General features: G+C 34.1%; 1 protein-coding gene across 1 annotated transcript in view; it reads left to right on the top strand.

Moving 5' to 3' along the window:
* PRKCI (protein kinase C iota) overlaps positions 1-20,502 on the top strand; it is a 71,162-nt gene that overhangs the window by 38,971 nt on the left and 11,689 nt on the right. The window contains exons 7-13 of the mRNA XM_004424754.2: positions 2,351-2,405; positions 3,505-3,563; positions 11,267-11,443; positions 11,886-11,983; positions 12,906-12,992; positions 14,955-15,090; positions 19,917-20,004. Of these exons, the coding sequence (XP_004424811.1) occupies positions 2,351-2,405; positions 3,505-3,563; positions 11,267-11,443; positions 11,886-11,983; positions 12,906-12,992; positions 14,955-15,090; positions 19,917-20,004 (700 nt within the window). The remainder of the gene's footprint in view (positions 1-2,350; positions 2,406-3,504; positions 3,564-11,266; positions 11,444-11,885; positions 11,984-12,905; positions 12,993-14,954; positions 15,091-19,916; positions 20,005-20,502) is intronic.

The raw sequence follows: 20,502 nt of genomic DNA, 5'->3' as shown, positions 1-20,502 counted from the left end.
CTATTATTCTAGCATCTACACTAAGCAGAAATCAGGTAAGAGGAGTCATAGGTTTCATGTTTGCTATTTAAAGTATGAGATTACTGGGGAGGTTTTGCATTTAAAATTTTTATTTTTCACTTTCTATTTTAAGTATGTAATTAAAACATGTTCATTATGGAAAATACAAATGAATAAAGAAAAATTAAATAAAAATCCCCATGAAATCTACCATCTAAAGGTAATTGTCATTTGGTGTATATCCTTCCAGAAATTTTTCTGTGCAAATTTATATGTATAAACATTTTAAATTTTAAACATAAATAAAAAAATTTAAACATATTTAATAGTAGATGGAACAGTATAATGAACTTCCATATACCAGTCGGTCAGCTCCAGCAGTTATCAATGCATGACCAATCTTGTTTCATCTATACCCCATCCATTTAACCTGTCCTCACCCTGTATTATTTTGAAATATCCCAGACATATTTCAGTATGTACCTCTAAAAGATAAGGATGCTTTAAAAACTAACTAAAAAACAAATTCCTTATATAAAATATTCATTCAGGAGTGTTCAAAATTTTTATCTCATAAATATTATATTTTTTTAATAGTTTTCATTATGAATCAGAACCCAAATGAAGTCCATATTTGCAATTGATTGATATGTCTTAGATATTTTTTAATTTACTGATTCCTCCATCTCTCTCTCTCTTTTTTCCCTTATAATTTAATTGTAGAAGAAACTGTGTTGTCATTTACAGTGTCATAGACTTTTTCTCTTTGCTTCTCCATGGTTGTGTTTAAAATGTTCCCCTGTTTTCTTTATTTTCTGTATATTATAGTTGGATCTAGAGATTTGATTAGATTCTGGTTTTTGGGTTTTTTGTGGGTTGTTTTTGAGACTACTTTATAGGAGATGGAGTATTTATCCATCAGAAAGCATGACATGTTTGTGTCTTGTTGTTTTACATACTTTTTAACAAAAGTGAGATCATTATATGTAATGTTTTATAACCCATTTTTCTCACTAAACAATATATTTTGGTGATCTTTCTATATCTCTCTATATCCTCATAATTTTTAGCATAATATTTTGTTATACCTTTATTTATATAATAATAATTTATTTAACCTTTTCCCCATGATTGAACATTTGAGTTGTTTTCTAAATTTTCCTATAATGAAAATCATGATGAACTTCCTGATAAATCAATCTTAGTATTTCCTTAAGGATCCAAAAGTAAAATTACTGGGTTAAAGGGTATGCATTTTTAAAAAGATTTGGATGAATCTTTCTAAATTGTCTTCTAGAATGACTATACCACGTTTATTCATAGTACCTTTTTTGGATGTTGGGAAAGTAGGTTATTATTGGTAGCTCTTTGATATTAGAATTATTTAGCTAGTTCATATGAGCTTAGGAATGGGTTTGTAGTTAGGGAGATGAAAATCCAATCTTAAGGAAAAACAGAAGGCCAAAAATTGTGAGCATAATTTATCCAAGTTACTGTTGATATTCTTGAGTATTCTTTATGGAATGGTGATGGAATGACTTGGTGATGGAGTTCCAGGTGATGGAATGACTTGTGTAAGTTCATAAATGTAGAAGGCGAGAGGGACAGGGTTAGTGCTTATATTGATATTTTAGGATGGGTGCTAAACGCATTGAAAAATCCGTGAGCCTATCTTTAACACAGTGTTAAAATTATAACTGTATAACTAATGCTCCTTCTCAAGTTTACCCTTTCTTGCTGTTATTCATTAAGCTTGGGTCCAAGATTAATGAATTAGTAACACTTTGGTTTGAATTAGCGTTGTGCCAGAGGTTATTGGCAGTTTGTTGGTTAAGTCAGTTTCTAGGAGATATTTATTTTCCTCTTTTGGTAAAATTGGAAACCCACAAAATTTTACATATAATTTCAAGAGGTTTATAGACGTCTTAAAGTCTATCTCTGGACCTCAGCTAAAGAACTCATGAACTAGAAAATCCTTTTGCCAAAGACTTATAGTGAGTTTATAGAGTTCAAAGGAAGAATTGGTAGTGTAAAAGAGAAACAAATCAGAGTACATACGAGTTTAATTTTATTTCTAATTGACGGTCTGAAATTAGTTTTGTGTTTCTTCTGTTATCTGTAAAATGTGACTACCATTTGCACATTCATAGGAATGTGTATGGTTTCATTAAATAAAATTAAAAATAAATTAAGTATAATAATGTAATTCTTACTTTATTAGGTTATGTTCTTTCAAATTTAAGCTTTAATATGCTGTGTATCATCGAAATCGTGTTGTTTCTGGATTTATAGAGGTATTGGGATTTAAAAAGAATCCACTAACTTACCATATCTTTGGAAATGTTTGTAGGAACCAATGATGCCCATGGATCAGTCATCCATGCATGCAGACCACGCACAGACAGGTAAGAATGACGCTGGCACGAACCATTGTTCATTAACAAAGTATTATTTAAGGACTTCTTTAGGTGACTCTTTCACCCAAGTTTAAAAGCATTTATGTTCTTTCCAAATAAAATTTAGGTAACCGTATTTTGTGGTGGTAGTATCAGTCATGATATTTAACAAATACATTTGGCATTTTAAAAAGACAGCTGTGTAAACCATAACAAATCACTATTTTCTCTAATTCAGACAAATTTATTTTGAAACCCCTTTAAATTCAGCAAACCTAGTTTTTTTTAATATGAAAACATGATTTTGTGGACCATGTTGACTATGTTCAAGTGACCTATTTTTATTAAAAGCTTTATTATCGGAAATAGATTTTATGTAAAAGATAACAGAGGTACAGTATAGAAAATTCAAACAAGATCATGTGAGTTCAAATGTTAAATATATACAAAACCTTAAATATGTATCTGGTAAATTTGGAGAACAATTAAATGGTACAGAGCAGCCTGATTTGGGATGAACCAAGAATGGGAAGGCAAGGGAGTTTTTTTTGGAAGGACAGAATGCAGTCTCTTGTTCATGGAAGAAGCTGGTTATATGAAATGTAGGCTTTTTTTTTTGCCCGAAGTAGCTGGAAAGGATAGAAGCCCAGAGTCCAATCTTTGTCATTTTCTTACCTGACCTATGTGGTATGGTAGTCAGGAACGTTTTGAGTGTAAAGTAAGTGAGGATTGAAAACCAGAGACCCCCTCTATCTCTATGCCTCAGTCATACTAAAATAATTAAAAAGGGTTAATAGAGTCATTCTTATAGAAGGAATTAATTTGTAAAGAAGAGAAGTGTTTTTAAAATAGCAAAAATAGTTGTTAAAATCAGTACTTGGCTACTGATTGGTTCTTGTTCTCTTTACCCTCATTAAAGATTAGAATTTAGCTCATATTTATGTACCGTTTGTTATTAGTAGGACAGCTATTCAATTTTAAATGATGAAAACTTGTTCAGAAATAAAAACTAAAAAAAACCAAATCAATAGAAAATTTTAAGTCACACTCAGTTAATGGGTGCTATGTTTTTCTCCTCTTTTTTTTATGTTTGGGACTGGGTTTTTAGTAATTCCATATACTCCTTCAAGTCATGAGAGTTTGGACCAAGTTGGTGAAGAAAAGGAGGTAAGATAATTAATCTTGTTGTACAATATGTTATCAGCTTTTAATGACTTGACAGTTTAAAAATATGACAAATTGACTTGCTTGGATTTTATATTATTTTATTTATTTATTTATTGTTTTTGTGAGGAAGATCAGCCCCCAACTAACATCCATGCCAATCTTCCTCTTGCTGAGGACGACTGGCCCTGGGCTAACATCTGTGCCTTTCTCCACTTTGTATGGGACGCCGCCACAGCATGGCTTGACAAGCGGTGCCTTGGTGCACACCCAGGATCTGAACCCAGGCCGCCAGCAGTGGAGCACGCGCACTTAACCACTACGCCACGGGGCCGGCCCCAACTTGCTTGGATTTTAGATCATAATGGCAAAATGCAGGAATGATTTTTAACGATTTTAGAATTTTATTCTTATTTAATCTAATAATTAGATTACTAATTTCATTTAAATTAAGAAACAATCTGGTGGGATAATTTATTTTTATTTTAAGATATAATCTAAAAATTATAATATATTTAAGAATGGTGTTTAGATACTTGGTAGTATTGTTTAAAGTGTATTATAGATCCTTCCATTTTATGGGCTGATTGTTTATTTAAAGTATAAATAATTAAGCATCTTAACTGCCATTATTTTTTTCTGATGATTAAACATTTTATCAGTTTTTAAAACAAAATAATTTTTATTTAAAAATATTTAATTAAACTGATAACCAATTCTTTGAAAAAAGCTTGTAGTGAAAAAGATTTTTATGCCTCACACCTTCCACTCCCACTTTGACTTCAGAGAGGCCACCTTTTTAGTCATTTCTAGTTGTGTCCATAATGTTTATACCTCTGTTTTTCAATTTTTCAACTTTATAGATTTCTGGCCATGAAAGGTTTAGTTCACACTACCTCCCGTTTTCCCTTCTCTTTCCAGTGTTTGATAGGTGTATTATGTTTTACTCTTGGTTACCTTTAGAGAAAAAAACTTTTTATTATGGAAAACTTCAAACATAAATAAAAGTAACAGAACAGTATAACAGAGCCCTTGTATCCATTACCCAGCTAAAGCAATTATTAGTACATGCCAGTGTTGTTTGTCTACCCACTTCTCTCCCTTTTGTATTATTTTGGAGCACATCTGTTGGTTACCTATTTAATCTCGTATCTTAGGTTCTCTTTCTGTTTTAGTCAGTACCTTGACTCTCCTTTAGCGATCCCTTCTCTTTCTTCCAACTTTCTTCTTGTAGCTACATATTTATTTTTACGTTGCCAAGGTTGTTAACATTTATAATCTGTCCTGCAACAACCATATCTTCCATATTTTGTTCATAGGTTGAATGAGTCATTTAAAGGAGGACATTTCTAATAATAATGAATGAATTCTCTGTTCTTGTGGTACCATGGGTTGCTAATGTTTTCTTCTATTTGGCCTTTAATGCTCTTTTATGCTCTCTGTGTTTTTTTGGAGTTTCTCATTGCTTGTTTTATTATTTATTGGTTTGGTTGTTTACCAAAGACTCATTTGATTTTATCTTCAAGATTTTTAACACATTTTTAAATTGAAGAATAACATACAGTGAAGTGTACAGATCGTGAGTATATAGCTAGATGAATTTTCACAGAGTGGACACCGTGTAATGACCACCCAGATCAGGAAGTAGGATCTACTAGCATCCCAGAAGCCCATCTTGTGCCTTCTCCCAGTCACTAACGCTCCATCCTCCCTACAAGTAACCACTACCTTAACACCAGAGATTAGTTTTGCTTTTTTCCCTACAAACTTTATACAAATGGATTCAGACAGTATGTATTCTTTTTGTGTTTGGCTTCTTTTGCTCAACATTGCATTTGTGAGATTCAGCCAAGTTTCATATAGCAGTATTTCATTTATTGTCACCATTGTTTAATTTTATCTGTTCTGTTGATTTTTCCCCCAGATTGGGATTATTATGATATACTGCTATGAACATTCTTGTAAACGTAGTTTGGCACACATATGTTAGCATTTTTGTTAGGTATATGACTAGGAGTGGAATTCCTGAGCCATGTGTACATTGAGTTTTAGTAGATAATACCAGTTTTCCAAAGTGCTTGTATCAATTTATACAACCATGTGTGAGTTCGATTTGTTCCACACCCTTGTCAGCACTTTGTATAGTCTTTTTAATTTTAGCCAGTCTGTTGAATGTGTAGTAGTAGTTTATTATAATTTTTATGTGCATTTCCTTGCTGTACACCTTTTCATATATTTATTGGCCATTTGAATATCATCTTTAGTTAAGTGCCTGTGTATGTCTCTTTAAAAAAAAAAATGAGTAGTCTGCCTTTGTTGTATAGATTTGTAGGAATTTTTTTGTATATTCTTGACATTAGCCTTTTATCAGTTATATATTGCAAATATATTCTCCCACTCTATGACTTGCATTTTCACTCTATTAATGATATCTTTTGACGAACAGGTATTCTTGATTTTTAATGTAGTGAAATACATCCATCTTTTCCTTTTTCGGTAGTGCTTTTGGGGCCCCTTTAAGAAATCTTTGTCTTTCCCAGGGTTATTGAGGATATTGAAAAGAGTGTATTTTCCCCCATTACTCTGCAAAGCTATCTTTTCATCAATTACATAAAGTATTTCTGGATTCTCTTTTATGTTCCATCATTTTATTTATCTTGTGCTGATACCATGCTGTTATGATTACTATAGCTTTATAATAAGTCTTTATATCTAGTAAAATTCTTCTACTTTGTTGTTCTGGGAATTATCTTGGCTACTCTTACTAGCCTTTTGAATTCCATGTAAATTTTAGAATTAGCTTGCCAGTTTCCACAAAATCAAGCAAATAAACCAAACCTGTCCATCAGTTTCAGGAAAAGTGACATCTTTACAATATTAAGTCTTCAGTCCATGAACGTGGTATATTCTTCCATTTACTTAGGTCTTTTTAAATTTCTGTCAACGTTTTGTAGTTTTCAGAGTTCTTGCACTATCGGTATTTGATGTAAATTTTTAAATTTAAAATAAATTTAATTTAATATTGTGATATAATGTTTTTTTCTAAATCGCCTTGTGTCCTGAGACCTTGCTAAATTGCCTTATTCTTTTTTTTTTTTTATAATTTTATTTATTTATTTATTTTCCCCCCAAAGCCCCGGTAGGTAGTTGTATGTCATAGCTGCACATCCTTCTAGTTGCTGTATGTGGGACGCGGCCTCAGCATGGCCGGAGAAGCGGTGCGTCAGTGCGCGCCCGGGATCCAAACCTGGGCTGCCAACAGCGGAGCACGCGCACTTAACCGCTAAGCCACGGGGCCGGCCCTGCCTTGTTAATTCTAATAGCTTATCTACATTGGCTGGCCAGGTGGCTTAGCGGTTAAGTGGACGCGCTCCGCTGCTGGCGGCCCGGGTTCGGATCCCGGGCGTGCACCGACGCACCGCTTCTCCGGCCATGCTGAGGCCGCGTCCCACATACAGCAACTAGAAGGATGTGCAGCTATGACATACAACTACCTACTGGGGCTTTGGGGGAAAAAATAAATAAATAAAATCTTTAAAAAAAATAATAATAATAATAGCTTATCTACAGATACTTTTAGATTTTCTACATATATGATAATCTTATCTATGAATAACAGCTTCATTTCTTCCTTTTCAAATCTCATAGATTTTATTTAGTTTTCTTACCTTATTGAATTAGCAAGGACCTCTATGGATGGCCAAAATGATGTTGAAAAGAAGTGGTGATCAGATATTATTGTCTTGTTCACATCTCAGAGGGAAATGTTCTAATATTTCATAAAGTTTGATGTTTGCTATAGGCTTTTATTTTGTAGATATCCCTTTTCATTTGATATGCATATCAGGGTATGCTTATCACTGGCATTTGTGGAGTTGACCATATGTAAGTTTCATTAATTTTCAGGTGTGAAGCCTATTTTTCATTTATGGAATAAACTCTGTGTTGTGATTGTATTATTCTCTTTATATTTTGATGGATTTGATTTGCCAATATTTAGTTTAGGGTTTTCTTTGTTGTTGTTTTAAATATTAATGAGAGTCAGTGACCTGTAATTTTCCCTTTTTGTATTGCATTGTCAAGTTTTGGTATCAAGGTAATACTGGGCTCATAAAATGATTTTGAAATTTACCTATTCCCAAAAAGGATTCTTTTATATGATTGACGTTATTTCTTTCTTACATTTTTAAAAGAATTCACCAGAAAAGCACTCTGGGCCTGGAGTTTTCCTTGTAGGAAGGATTTTAATTCTGGATTCTATGTCTGAATAGATCCAGAACAATTTAGATTCTCTATTTCTTCCTTTGTCTGTGTTATTCCTTGAAATTTGTCTAACCTAAAATTTCAAATTTATTGACATAGAGTTGTTAATTTCTGAGAATATGAAGTGATATCCTTTGTCATTGCTGATAAAAGTTATTGTGCATTCTGTTTTTCTTCATCAGTCTTGCCAGCGGGATATAAATTTGTTAGTCTTTTCAAAGAACTGACTTTTGGCTCTTTTCTGTTGAATGCTTATTTTCTATTCTAGTGCATTGATTTCTCCTCTTATTTTCTTATGCTTTTCTGTCATTCAGTTTAAAATATATTTCAATCTCTATTATGATTTCTTCTTTGATCCATGTATTATTTAAAACTGTACCAGGCCGGCCCCGTGGCTTAGCGGTTAAGTGCTCGCGCTCCGCTACTGGCGGCCCGGGTTTGGATCCCGGGTGCGCACCGACGCACCGCTTCTCCGGCCATGCTGGGGCCGCGTCCCACATACAGCAACTAGAAGGATGTGCAACTGTGACATACAACTATCTACTGGGGCTTTGGGGGAAAAAAGGAGGAGGATTGGCAATAGATGTTAGCTCAGAGCCGCTCTTCCTCAGCAAAAAGAGGAGGATTGGCATGGATGTTAGCTCAGGGCTGATCTTCCTCACAAAATAAACAAATAAATAAGTAAAATAAAAATAAAACTGTACCAATTAATTTGAATATTTGGGAAATTTTTTTTGTTATTAACTTCTAGCTTCATTCCGTTGCCAGTCAGAGAGTACATTCTGTGTGATTTCAGTCCTTTGAACTTTGTTGAAACTTGCCTGAAGACCAAGCACATAGGCGTTGGTAAATGTTCCATATGTATTTTCAAATACCTATATTCTGTAGTTTTTGGGTACAGTGTTCTGTATAGGTCAGTTAGGTCAAAATTATGAACAGTGTTATTCAGTCTTCTGTTGCCGCTGACTGCTTGTTCTTTCCCTACTGAGAGGGTTCATTGTGGATTCCCTTGTTCCTTTTAGTTTTGTTAGTTTTTGCTTTATATATTTGGAGGCTGTGTTATTAGATACGTACAAATTTACAATCATAATATCTCCTATTGGATTAACCCCCTTTTTTTTTTCTAATTTTATTTTCCCCCCAAAGCCCCACTAGATAGTTGTATGTCATAGCTGCACATCCTTCTAGTTGCTGTATGTGGGACGTGGCCTCAGCATGGCCAGAGAAGCAGTGCGTCGGTGCACGCCCGGGATCCGAACCCGGGCCACCAGCAGCGGAGCGTGCGCGCTTAACCACTAAGCCACGGGCTGGCCCTGGATTAACCCTTTTTCATAATGAAATATCCCTCTTTGTTTGTAGTAATGCTTCTTAAAGTCCTTCTATTAGGTAATTGCTATGTAACAAATTACTTCAAAATTCAGTGGCTTAAAACAACAAAATTATTATGTCAGTTTCCATGGGTCAGGAATCTAAGTGTGGCTTATCTAGTTCCTCTACCTCAGTGTCCCTTACAGGCTGCAGTCAAGTACTGGCAAGGACTGCTGCCATCTCAAGGCTCGACTGGGGACGGAGCCACTTCCAAACTTACCTCGTTGTTGGCAGGATTCATTTCCTTGCCAAATAGACCTCTCTGTAGGGCAGCTTACAACAAGGTAGCTTGCTTCATCAGAGCAAGCAAACAGTAAGAGTCAGAGAGAGTGAATGCTAGTAAAACAGAACTCACAGTCTTTTGTAACCTAATCTCAGAAGTGACATCCCATCACTTTGCCATATTTTTTTCATTAGAAGCAAGTCACTAGGTTTAGCCCATACTCAAGGGGAGGGGATTACAGAAGGGCATGAATACTAAGAGGTGGGGATCACTGGAGGCCATCTTAGAAGTCAGCCTACCACAGTAGGCTGCAACTGCTTTGTCTCATATTAGTTTAGCTACAACAACTCTCTTTTGGTTAGTGATTACGTGGTATATGGTTTTTTTATCCTTTTACTTTCAACCTTTGTGTACCCATATATTTAAGGTGTGTCTTGTTAGCATCGTATGGTTGGGCTTTTCTTCCCCTCTAGTCTGACAGTCCTTGGCTCTAGTATTTAGTATGTTCTAATTTACGTATTTTCACATTTAATGTAATGATGTTTAAACTAATTACTGATTTGTGTTTAAATCAACCATTTTAAAACCATGTTTTCTGTATCCTACCTTTTTATGTTACTTTTCTTGCCTTCTTTTGGGTTATTTATTATTCTCTTTTCACTTCTTTTAGCTTGTCTGACATTCTTTTGCTCTTCTATTCCTGGTTGTTCTAGAGATTGCATCTTACATCCTTAACTTAACTTCAATTCAATTTAAATTATTAATAATACTTTTACCATTTACCAGAATATGCAAGGACCTTAGCACACTTTAAATTCACTCACTTTCCTTTCCTGCCTTTGGTGCTATTGTTGTCATATTTTAAAATTCCGTATGTGTATGTATGCATATTAGTGTTTTTAAACAGTCAGTCCTTGTGCATATTAGTGTTTTTAAACAGTCTTTATTTAGGTTTATCCACATTTTATGCATTTTAAATGACCCTTCTTTTGAATCATCAGTCTCGTTCAGTTTTCATAATACCTTTTTTTCTGTTTTGTGCTTACTAGTTTATTTTTCTCAAAATTTACTCCTTGTATTTCTTGATACTCTTTGCTTTAGAAAATTCTTGCTTAATTCTCTGGGGTACATCTGTTGATCGAATGCTGAGATTTTGCAGGTATCTAATAAAGGATTATCTTCACGCTTCTCTATAAATTACCAGAAGCCTAAGTTTCTAGTTGTGAATGAATTATAAGGCTGACTTTGTCATTCCAAAGGAGCCTTAGTATTGTGTAGAACAGAATGTTTTCCCTTAGCTAAACTGCCTCATGCTTGTTTTCTGCCTATAGCTTCCAAAAACATCTCTGAATTTCTCCGCTTTTAGCTCAGATTTCATATATCAAGCTTCCAGCAGACTGTTCCATCTTGATGTCACATTGTAACTTCTAACTTCCGTATGAAAAACCAAGCTTATTATCTCAGCAACTCTGTCAATCTTATCCTATGCTTACACTTTATTTTTCTATCAGTGGTATCTCCAGTCTTCCAGTCACCAAAGTTAGTGTTGTTTTATTCATGCATCTCCATTGCCTCCATACCCAGAAGTTATCAGATCCTTTTTAAAACATTGTTTAACATTTCTCAGGTTTCAACTCCTTCTCCCTTGCTCTCACCACCCCTCTGACCTCAACTCATGAATTCATCCAACATCTTGAGAGTTATATCATTTGGAATGATGTAAGAAAAGAATCATTAAGAACTTAAATCGGAAAACATTGAAAAATCGTTATAGGTATAACTAGTTGTTAGAAATATACAGTATTATGCAAAATGCTTCCAGGTATAACTCTGATATAAACATTCTCAACAGGCAATGAACACAAGGGAAAGTGGCAAAGCTTCATCCAGTTTAGGTCTTCAGGACTTTGATTTGCTCCGGGTAATAGGAAGAGGGAGTTATGCCAAAGTACTGTTGGTACGACTGAAAAAAACAGATCGCATTTATGCAATGAAAGTTGTGAAAAAAGAGCTTGTCAATGACGATGAGGTGAGCACAGTGATGTTTTATTTCTTCTAAACTGTGAAACTGGCTTAAGTGTACTATTTCAGAGAAAACCTTAATGTTTCTGATTATTATTTCAGTCTACTTTTCTAAGTATATGCTTCAAACAGATTATATAAGATCTATTTAAAGTAGTCTGATGATTATTTGATTTTTTTAAAAGTAAAAATTAAACCATATTATTATCAAGGGAAAGTACTTGGGCTTCATAAAAGTTTTCTAGACTGTTGCATAATATTGAAAGATTTACTGGGGGTGTTTTCCTCTTTGTATGTAAATTGTTGTTTCTGATCACCAGTGCTTTTGATATTTAGCCTAGTTAGTTAATAATTGCATTGGTGATAATTGAATTGCTAAGAACACGTTTATCGTAGTTTTGATGATATCATTTCAGTTTGACATAGATTTCTTTCATATTTTAAAATAGGATATTGATTGGGTACAGACAGAGAAGCATGTTTTTGAGCAAGCATCCAATCATCCTTTTCTTGTTGGGCTGCATTCTTGCTTTCAGACAGAAAGCAGGTAAGATTGAAAGATAATGGAATAATTACTGGGCTTTACACATTTTGGTATATTACTTAATAAGAACCCTTTCTACTATAATTCCTGCAGTGGAAGTCATGGAGATGGGCACAACAGTACTATGCTTATAATTTCCTGCTACTCATACTCCAGTCAGTGATATCAATTTGACATCAGATCAGCATTAGGAAATTACCCGCTTTAGGGAAAACAAACAAACAAAAAAAGCCAGGTTGTGGAGCCGGCCCTGTGGCGTAGTGGTTAAGTGTGCATGCTCTGCTGCTGGTGGGCCGGGTTTGGAACCTCTGGCGAGCACCGATGCTACCGCTTGTCAGGCCATGCTGTGGCAGCATCCCATATAAAGTGGAGGGAGATGGGCATGGATGTTAGCTCAGGGCCAGTCTTCCTCAGCAAAAAAAAAAAAAAAAAAAAGGATTGGCATGGATGTTAGCTCAGGGCTGATCTTCCTCACCAAAAAAAAAAAAAAAAAAAAGCCAGGTCATAACTATAGCAGTAGAAATCCAACCTTTTAAATATCCCCAAGATTCTAGTTTTAGATTTAAAGTTTCCTAGAGTTTAACTGGGGGGAGAATTCCTAACTTCTTTACCTTAAGTGACAGTTGAAGATGACTTATCTTGCATATGGGGTGGGAGTGAGAGGCTCTGGATTGAAAGTGGTACTGCCTTAGAACAGAAGTAGCAGGTTACAGAATTATTATCATGCTGCTTTACGTTGTATCTTCTGTGATTAAACAGCTTTCTACTCCAACTGTCCTTGGTTTCCACCAAGATCCTGGAACCTTTGTTAAGGGTACATCATATAGAATGCTCTTCATGTTGTAACAGGTCTCTAGTGTTTAGAATGCAAAGTTACGCTGCCATATTTTGGATCTTGGTTTCATGTGTTCTCTCTGTCTTTTAGATTGTTCTTTGTCATAGAGTATGTAAATGGAGGAGATCTAATGTTTCATATGCAGCGACAAAGAAAACTTCCTGAAGAACACGCCAGGTAAGGTTTTTATTATTGTTTGTTTCTGTTGGATTTTGTGCCAGTGGTTGAAAACACTAGATAAATCATTTATTTTGATGCTAGTTAATTCTTTGTAAGTCATGTGGAAGCTAAGCTAAAAGTTAGTTTACATTATAATATATAACATACATAACATTGTATATTACATATATAATATAATTATAAGCAATTGGAAAGTGTAAACGATATTAAAGGGAAACTTTTAGTCTATTTTCAAATATTTTGTCTATTCAGCATCAGCTACGGAAATAATTAATGAATTTACAAACACGTATTAATCTTATCAGGTTTGCAGTCATCTCTGACAGTTTTTCTTTGGAAGATTATTTTTCATATATATTTTTGAGAGTAATAAAACAATTCCTCTTAAGCTATTATGTTTTTCTGACTGTTTTTCCTGTAATTATAATTTCTGAATTATTCTGCCTTTGGCTTTTTTCCCTCTGATCCCATACATGTTGATGAATAAGAGGAACGAGTGTTAGATATTATTTATTTACTTATATATCAATTTATTTATTTATCTATTTATTTATTTTGTGCCCTTAATTTGATGTTGTTATGCAAGATTGTAAATTGTTTGTATGTTTGGAGGAGTTAAGTGAGGAAGGATCATGGCCTTGGATAAGAAATTTAATCCATCAGTGCCATGTCTTGTTTTGTTTAGTTACTCATAATTAGCAGGAATTTTCATCTTTTGTGCTTCACAACAGTGATGCCAAAATGAAACATGTGAATTCATATATGTATGTAACAAAGGTTAGAGATTTCGTTTTGAAAAATAACTTTTTTAGTGGAAATCTTGGTAGTTTATTGATTATTTCTTGTCAAAAAGAGATAATATCCTTCTGTTTCATAAGAAGGTATAAATTGGACTAATCTAATCTTGGGGCCAAACTGTTGTCTTTTTTTTTTAATTTACTGTGTGTCCGTTGTTTATTTAAGCTTTATCAAATGGTCACCTTCATAGCAAAGCCATAGATGATATTTTGAATTGTGAACATAGCCAGTATTTGTTCCTTATTTGTTCAGTTGGACTTGGGGAAAGTAGTCTAGTTTTTACTGTATTAAAGTCCCAGTTCTGGTTTTTTACCATCTTTGCTTTTCTAGGAACCCAAGTACAGAATAAGGGCTCAAGTTCCCTGTTCAAAGAATTAAGTAGCTAGAAGGTGTGTATTATGTACCTCCAAATGTGATGGTGATAACATTCACCAGAGCAGCTATAAACCAGCTTGGGTGTTTCATTTTCTTTATTGGAAGTTCTGGTTATCGCCAGTGAGTTGGTGGCAGTTTTAAAAAGTTCTTTCTTTAATATTAGATGTTATAGTTGTAGAATGATTACTTGTAATTACTTTTCTAGAATTTTGGTATAGATTTTATAGTTTTGAATGAGTTGTTAACTTTTAGTATTCTTTTTATCAGTGGTTCTTAGCATTTTGGGAGGTCATTGGTCCCTTAGAGAAGTCATGAAAGTTATGGAAATTCTATAGAAGATGCTCATGTACACATGTACATACAACTTTGCCTTCAGTTATAGGAGTGTGGACTGCCTGAAGTCCATCCAAGGACCCAGATTGAACACCATGTCATCTATACAGAAATCAAACTATAATGATGTACACCTGAAATTTATGTAATGTTATAAACCAATATTACCAAAAAAAAGAACCCATTTGAGACTTCCAAATTAATAACTTTATGAAAAGTGTGAGTTTAATTTAGACTGGAACTTTTATAATTGTGCTTTAGGCTCACACATTTTATAGTGGTATTCAATTTGTGTTTTGGTATTGTTCCTAAAAACATGGGGAGAAAAAAGTCTTTTGACATGATTTTGATGTTTCCGTTTGCAGTTGGAAGTATGACTTAAATACCTCCCTCTAGAAACTTACCACAATGTAAAAATTTGAATCAAATGAGTTATTCTTCATTTTATTTTAGATTTTACTCTGCAGAAATCAGTCTAGCATTAAATTATCTTCATGAACGAGGGATAATTTATCGAGATTTGAAATTGGACAATGTACTGCTGGACTCTGAGGGCCACATTAAGCTCACTGACTATGGCATGTGTAAGGTGAGGGAAATTCTAGTTATTCAAAAGGTCTCTGCAGCTCATAAAATTGTTTTGGTAAAATAACTTCATCTTCGAAGAGGGGGAAATGATTGCTACTTTGTTTAGGATACTTTTTGGAAATCTAACACAAAGACAAATGTACTTATTTCCTAACTATTTACGAAATTCTGTATTTTCTATGAGTGTTATATGTGCTACAAGAGTTAATTTCTTTTTAATGTCTGTAACTTTTTATCTTGAAAGTTGTGACACTATTGAAGAAAATTTGGACATAAATATTGTCTACAATCCCACGACTTGAGCACTACTACTTGCATATCACCTTCCAGTTTTTGCCATTTAATTGTAACTTTTAAATAATGAATTCAAGATTTTCCTAAGAAATCTATTTAAAATTTAAATACCTGATATAATGTACAATAGAACAAAATAAGAATTTTAGGGGCTGGCTTGGTGGCGTAGCAGTTAAGCTCGTGCATTCTGCTTTGGCAGACCAGGGTTTGCCAGTTCGGATCCTGGGTGCAGACCTACTTGCTGCTCATCAAGCCATGCTGAGGCGGTGTCCCAAATAGAAGAACCAGAAGGACCTACAACTAAGATACACAACTATGTACTGGGGCTTTGGGGAGAAAGAAGAAAAAGAGGAGGACTGGCAACAAATGTTAGCTCAGGGCTAATCTTCCTCAAAAAAAAAAAAAAATTGCCCCACATCATGAAGCATGGAACCAGTTGACTTTCTTCCAAAAATTCACTGGAGAGAAAAAAATTAATAAAAAAAGAAAGAATTTTAGTTATTCTCAGGACATCTCCTTTATTACTTGGTGTTTTATTCTTTTTGTAGCAGTGTTTCATTTAAGGGTCTAATCTCTTTCCACCAAATGTGTAGGGAGCTACTCTCCTTGTTAAAGTAGCTCAGACAGCATTATACTCACACAGTAATGTGGCAACAAGCATGTCAGTGTCTGAATTGCATTCCCCTGTTCATCTGAGGGGAGCGCCTCCAGAGCCTGGAGATTATTTAAATGCTGGCATGAAATAGGACAGTCTAATAGTACTGAAGGTTTAACCTTAGTATCTGTCCAGCAGCATTAGAAAAGAAGATCTTCATGTAAAGTATTTTTGCTTTTATGTACAAAACTCAGATATTTATCTTTTCTTATATTAAATTTCTATTTCCTTAAATTTTCGATCATAAACAAGTAGAGATTTGGTAGGCGAACCTCTGTGTACCCATCACTCAGATTTGTGATACCTTTTTGGTCTGTGTCATTTTTTTCCCAGTGGATTTTCTTCTCATTTCAAAAGAAAAATGACAATAATAAAGGAGTCCTATAATTTGTCAAGGGAAAATAAAGCAGAACAAAAAATATGAAGAATGTTAACCCTGTTACAAATATACACATTAAAACAATGACGAGACTTTTTGTTGCATGCCAGATACTGGTTTTAAAATTATAGTAGTCTATTTATAAGAGTTTAGTGAAATGGGCATTCTCATATGTCATTGGTGACTGTATATATTGTTGTAACCTTCTGTAGAGAATTTGGTGGGAATGTATCAGGAATCTTAAAGATGACCATATTCTTTGATCCAGTAATTCTGCCTCTGGGATATTCTGAGTAAATATTTTGGTCTTTGAGGAAAGGTTTATGACCAAAATTTTTTATTGTAGTTTATGATAAATATTATGCATAATCTAAACGGCTACTGGTAAGGAGGATAATTAAGGAAATTATGGAAGGGCCAAAAAACATGGCATTATGAAATCATTTAAGAAGATATTTTCAAAAAGTTCATAACAATGTAAAATGCTTATAACATTAAGTAAAGTTTTAAAGTATAGAATTGTCTAATTCATATGTATTATTATGTATTATGTATTATCCTATTATGTAGCATCACACATTTATTGTTTACTTTTACGTATTTTTAAAGTTATTATAATGGGTATGCATTACTTAGTGAAATTCACAAAAATGAATTAAGGCTTTCTTTTCTCTTTCTCTCTCTCTCTCTCTCTTTCTTCCTCCCTTCATTCTTTTCTGTCTCTTTTTATTCAAAGAAATTTAGGGATCCTGTTTTGCCTGGAAGATATTATTAGAGAAAAATTACTTAATCTTTTGTTATTCTTAATGAAAAATAATATTGGTTTGTTATACATTCTCATTCTTTCCAGAGATCCTCAATCAGGTTAATCAGGATCTTCGATAAATCTTAGAGGTCTTGTTTAGTAGTTCTTTAAGTTGGTTGCCCTGCCTACCTCCCTTTCTGTCTTTCCTCCTCCTCTAGGAGCCACTTAGTTTTATTAGTAGGAAAAGACACCAGGGTTGGAACTCTGTTCAGAGACTTTACTGACAATACTTGGTCTCTTCTCTCACTGACACATTTATACCCTTGTGATGTTAAAGCTTATGGGAAATGAATCCCTTGGAGATTTGAATGTTCTTATATGACTTAGAGTCAGTATTTAAATATACCTAAAGTCAAGGCAAATGTTGGATGAATTTCTTTTCCTTGTAACAATTCCTTGGGAAATTTAAAACACTAAATTTTTTTCATAGTTTCTCCAGAAGTACTTCCTTTAGGTTAAATTAATTTAGTTAATTTCCTCAGCTTCTCCTAGATGCTTTTATATAAAGAGTGCAGAGACTAGTGATGACTGGAGGCATATGAAAACTTCAGTTAGTATCTTCAGACTTACGTGTAAATATTTCATGAACATTGATTTTATTGACTGAAAAACTTGAGCCATTTTATGAATTGATGTGCCTTTAACTCTATTTTTTCATCAGCAGGGGAATTTTAATAATAACATTTATGTCATGCTGTAGATAATTTAGCTGATGGGCCTATGTCCAGATATTCAGTCAACAAGTCAATGATTTAGCATAGCTCTGTTACATATTAACAGACTGCATCCCTTGCCTCTGACTCTTGCCCTGAAAGTGCAGGTTGTTTATCATGAGACTGTACCTTAAGCCATTGCCAATAATACAAAACAACTTGTCACATTTATATTTCTTTGTATACAAAATTACGTATATATCCCTATTAGGAATCATTGAAAGTCCTTGGATTCACAACATGTTACTAAATCTTTCTTCTAGATGTTTATAGCAGTGTTAAATATAATAGAGTAAAGTTTGAAGAAAAATACATATACCATGCTCAGAATATCTTGGGAGGGACACATAAGAACCTCCTAACAGTGGTTGCCTCTAGGGAGCTGGAAATGGATGTGTCAGGGAGAGGAATGGGAGGGAGGCTTGATTTTCAACGTATATCTTCCCTCCTTTTTTGTTTGGAATTTTGTACCATATAATCTAACAATAGGGAAATGATTAAATTCTAAATGCATACGTTCAGTTGAATTTTTATAGTCATTACTAACAAGAAGTCTAATTACATAGGAAATTACATGCTTATAAAGTTAAAAAAGCAGATGCTTAATTGTATATTTAATATTAGTCAGCTTGTTTTTAGACTATCTTTTTATTGTTGATTTCTTATTTAACTGCCCTGTGGCTAGAGAATGGTCTGCATGATGTTGGTTCTTTGAAATATATTGAGATTTCCTTTATGACTTAGTTTTCAGTCAATATTCCACGTATACTTAAAAAAGAATAGATAATCTCTATTTTGCATGCAAGGAGTCTCTCTCTGTCTTTCACACACTCTCTCTCTTTCTCCTGCATTTCTCCAGACACTCACATAGATATACATATTCTGTATGTATGTAATATTATATATATTTTTAGCGCTAGCTTTTGTCCAGATCTTTCTCTGCTTACTAATTTTTTGGTCTGTATGATCTGTCGTTTTCTGATATAGATCTATTAAAATCACCGGTCATGATTGGGGATTGTATTATCAGTTCGGGCTGCTGTAACAAGATACTATAGACTAGGTGGCTTAAACAATAAACATTTATTTCTCACGGTTCTGGAGGCTGGGAAGTCCAAGATAAGGTGCTGGCAGATCCAGTGTACGTTGAAGGCACTCTTCATGGTTTGCAGATGGCTCTCTTCTCATTGTATCCTCACATGGCAGGGAGAGAGAGAAGGCTAGCTCTCTTCCTTTTCTTATAAGGACACTAATTTCATCATGGGGGCTCCAACCTCATGACCTAATTACCTCCCAAAGCCCCCACCTACCAATGCTATCACTTTAGGACTTAGATGAGTTTTGGGGGCACACACACATTCAGTCCATAGCAGGGGTTGTGAAATTCTCCTAATAATTGTGTCCATTTTTACTCTTTGTATTTTGAGGCTGTGTGGTCAGGTGTACATAAGTTTTTTATAACTTCTTGGTGGTTGTTCCATCTGTTATTGTGTAGTTTCTCTATTTATACATATTAGTGTGTTTTGCCTTAATTTTCTCCATCCTGTAGCTGTTAAAATACAAAACCAAAAAACTTGATAGGAAGAACAACCAGAAGGGAAATACAGTGCCAGCAGTCGTTGTGTTAGGAGGTGGGGGGGGATTTAAAGTGCTTCTTTTCTTCATAAAATATGATTCCTTTCACTTATATAATTTAAATTTTTGTATTAAAATTTTACTTAAATATAAATTATTTTAAATACAATTTTTATCTTAATTGAACTGACTCTTTACCAACATCTAATGAGGACAGGTTTTCTTTAAGCTATTTATTGGCAACTCATGATTTTAATACTAAAGGCACTTGTGCTAGTGATATTTTATTTAAGCTTAATATATTACCTACAGATGCTAAGCTCATATGATAGATGAAATAAGGGAGGTGAATTTAAAACAGAATTTTGGATCTTATTATTTCTTTTTTCTTTTTTTTTAATAAAAGGAAGGATTACGGCCAGGAGATACAACCAGCACTTTCTGTGGTACTCCCAATTACATTGCTCCTGAAATTTTAAGAGGAGAAGATTATGGTAATAAATAAATAGATGATATTTTAGCTGTGAACTAGAAGGGTGGTTAAATGTGGTACCAAATGCATTATAGTACTCTACAGTATTTCAGTGCTGATCTTATTAACTTAAACTTTTTTGATCCCCTTAAAACCTACATGAAAACCCCAAACTCTGAAATTGGAGATGGTGGGACCTGGGCAGTATTTGGGGGTAGAAATTTGAATACTGTTTTATTAGTGGCAAGCACTAATTCCTAGGCACTATTCTAGGCAATTTACATATGTTAACTAAGTTAATCCTTTCAGTAATCCTATGAGGTAAGCACTGTTAGTTCTCATTTTACAGATGAGGAAACTAATGTACAGAAAGTTTAAATAACTTGCCCAAGGTTGTACAGCTAAAAAGTGGCAGAGTAGGGATTTAAACTTCAGCTATGTGACTGCAGAGTGACTCAGGAAGATTTTTCAGATTTCCTGGGATATTTCCCCGAGGAATCTGAAAGATGGGAGAAAGATT

This window comes from Ceratotherium simum, chromosome 15, assembly GCF_057802395.1.
Source record: "Ceratotherium simum simum isolate JZ-2026a chromosome 15, ASM5780239v1, whole genome shotgun sequence".
Taxonomy (NCBI): Eukaryota; Metazoa; Chordata; class Mammalia; order Perissodactyla; family Rhinocerotidae; genus Ceratotherium; species Ceratotherium simum.
This window is presented reverse-complemented; position numbering and strand designations above follow the sequence as displayed.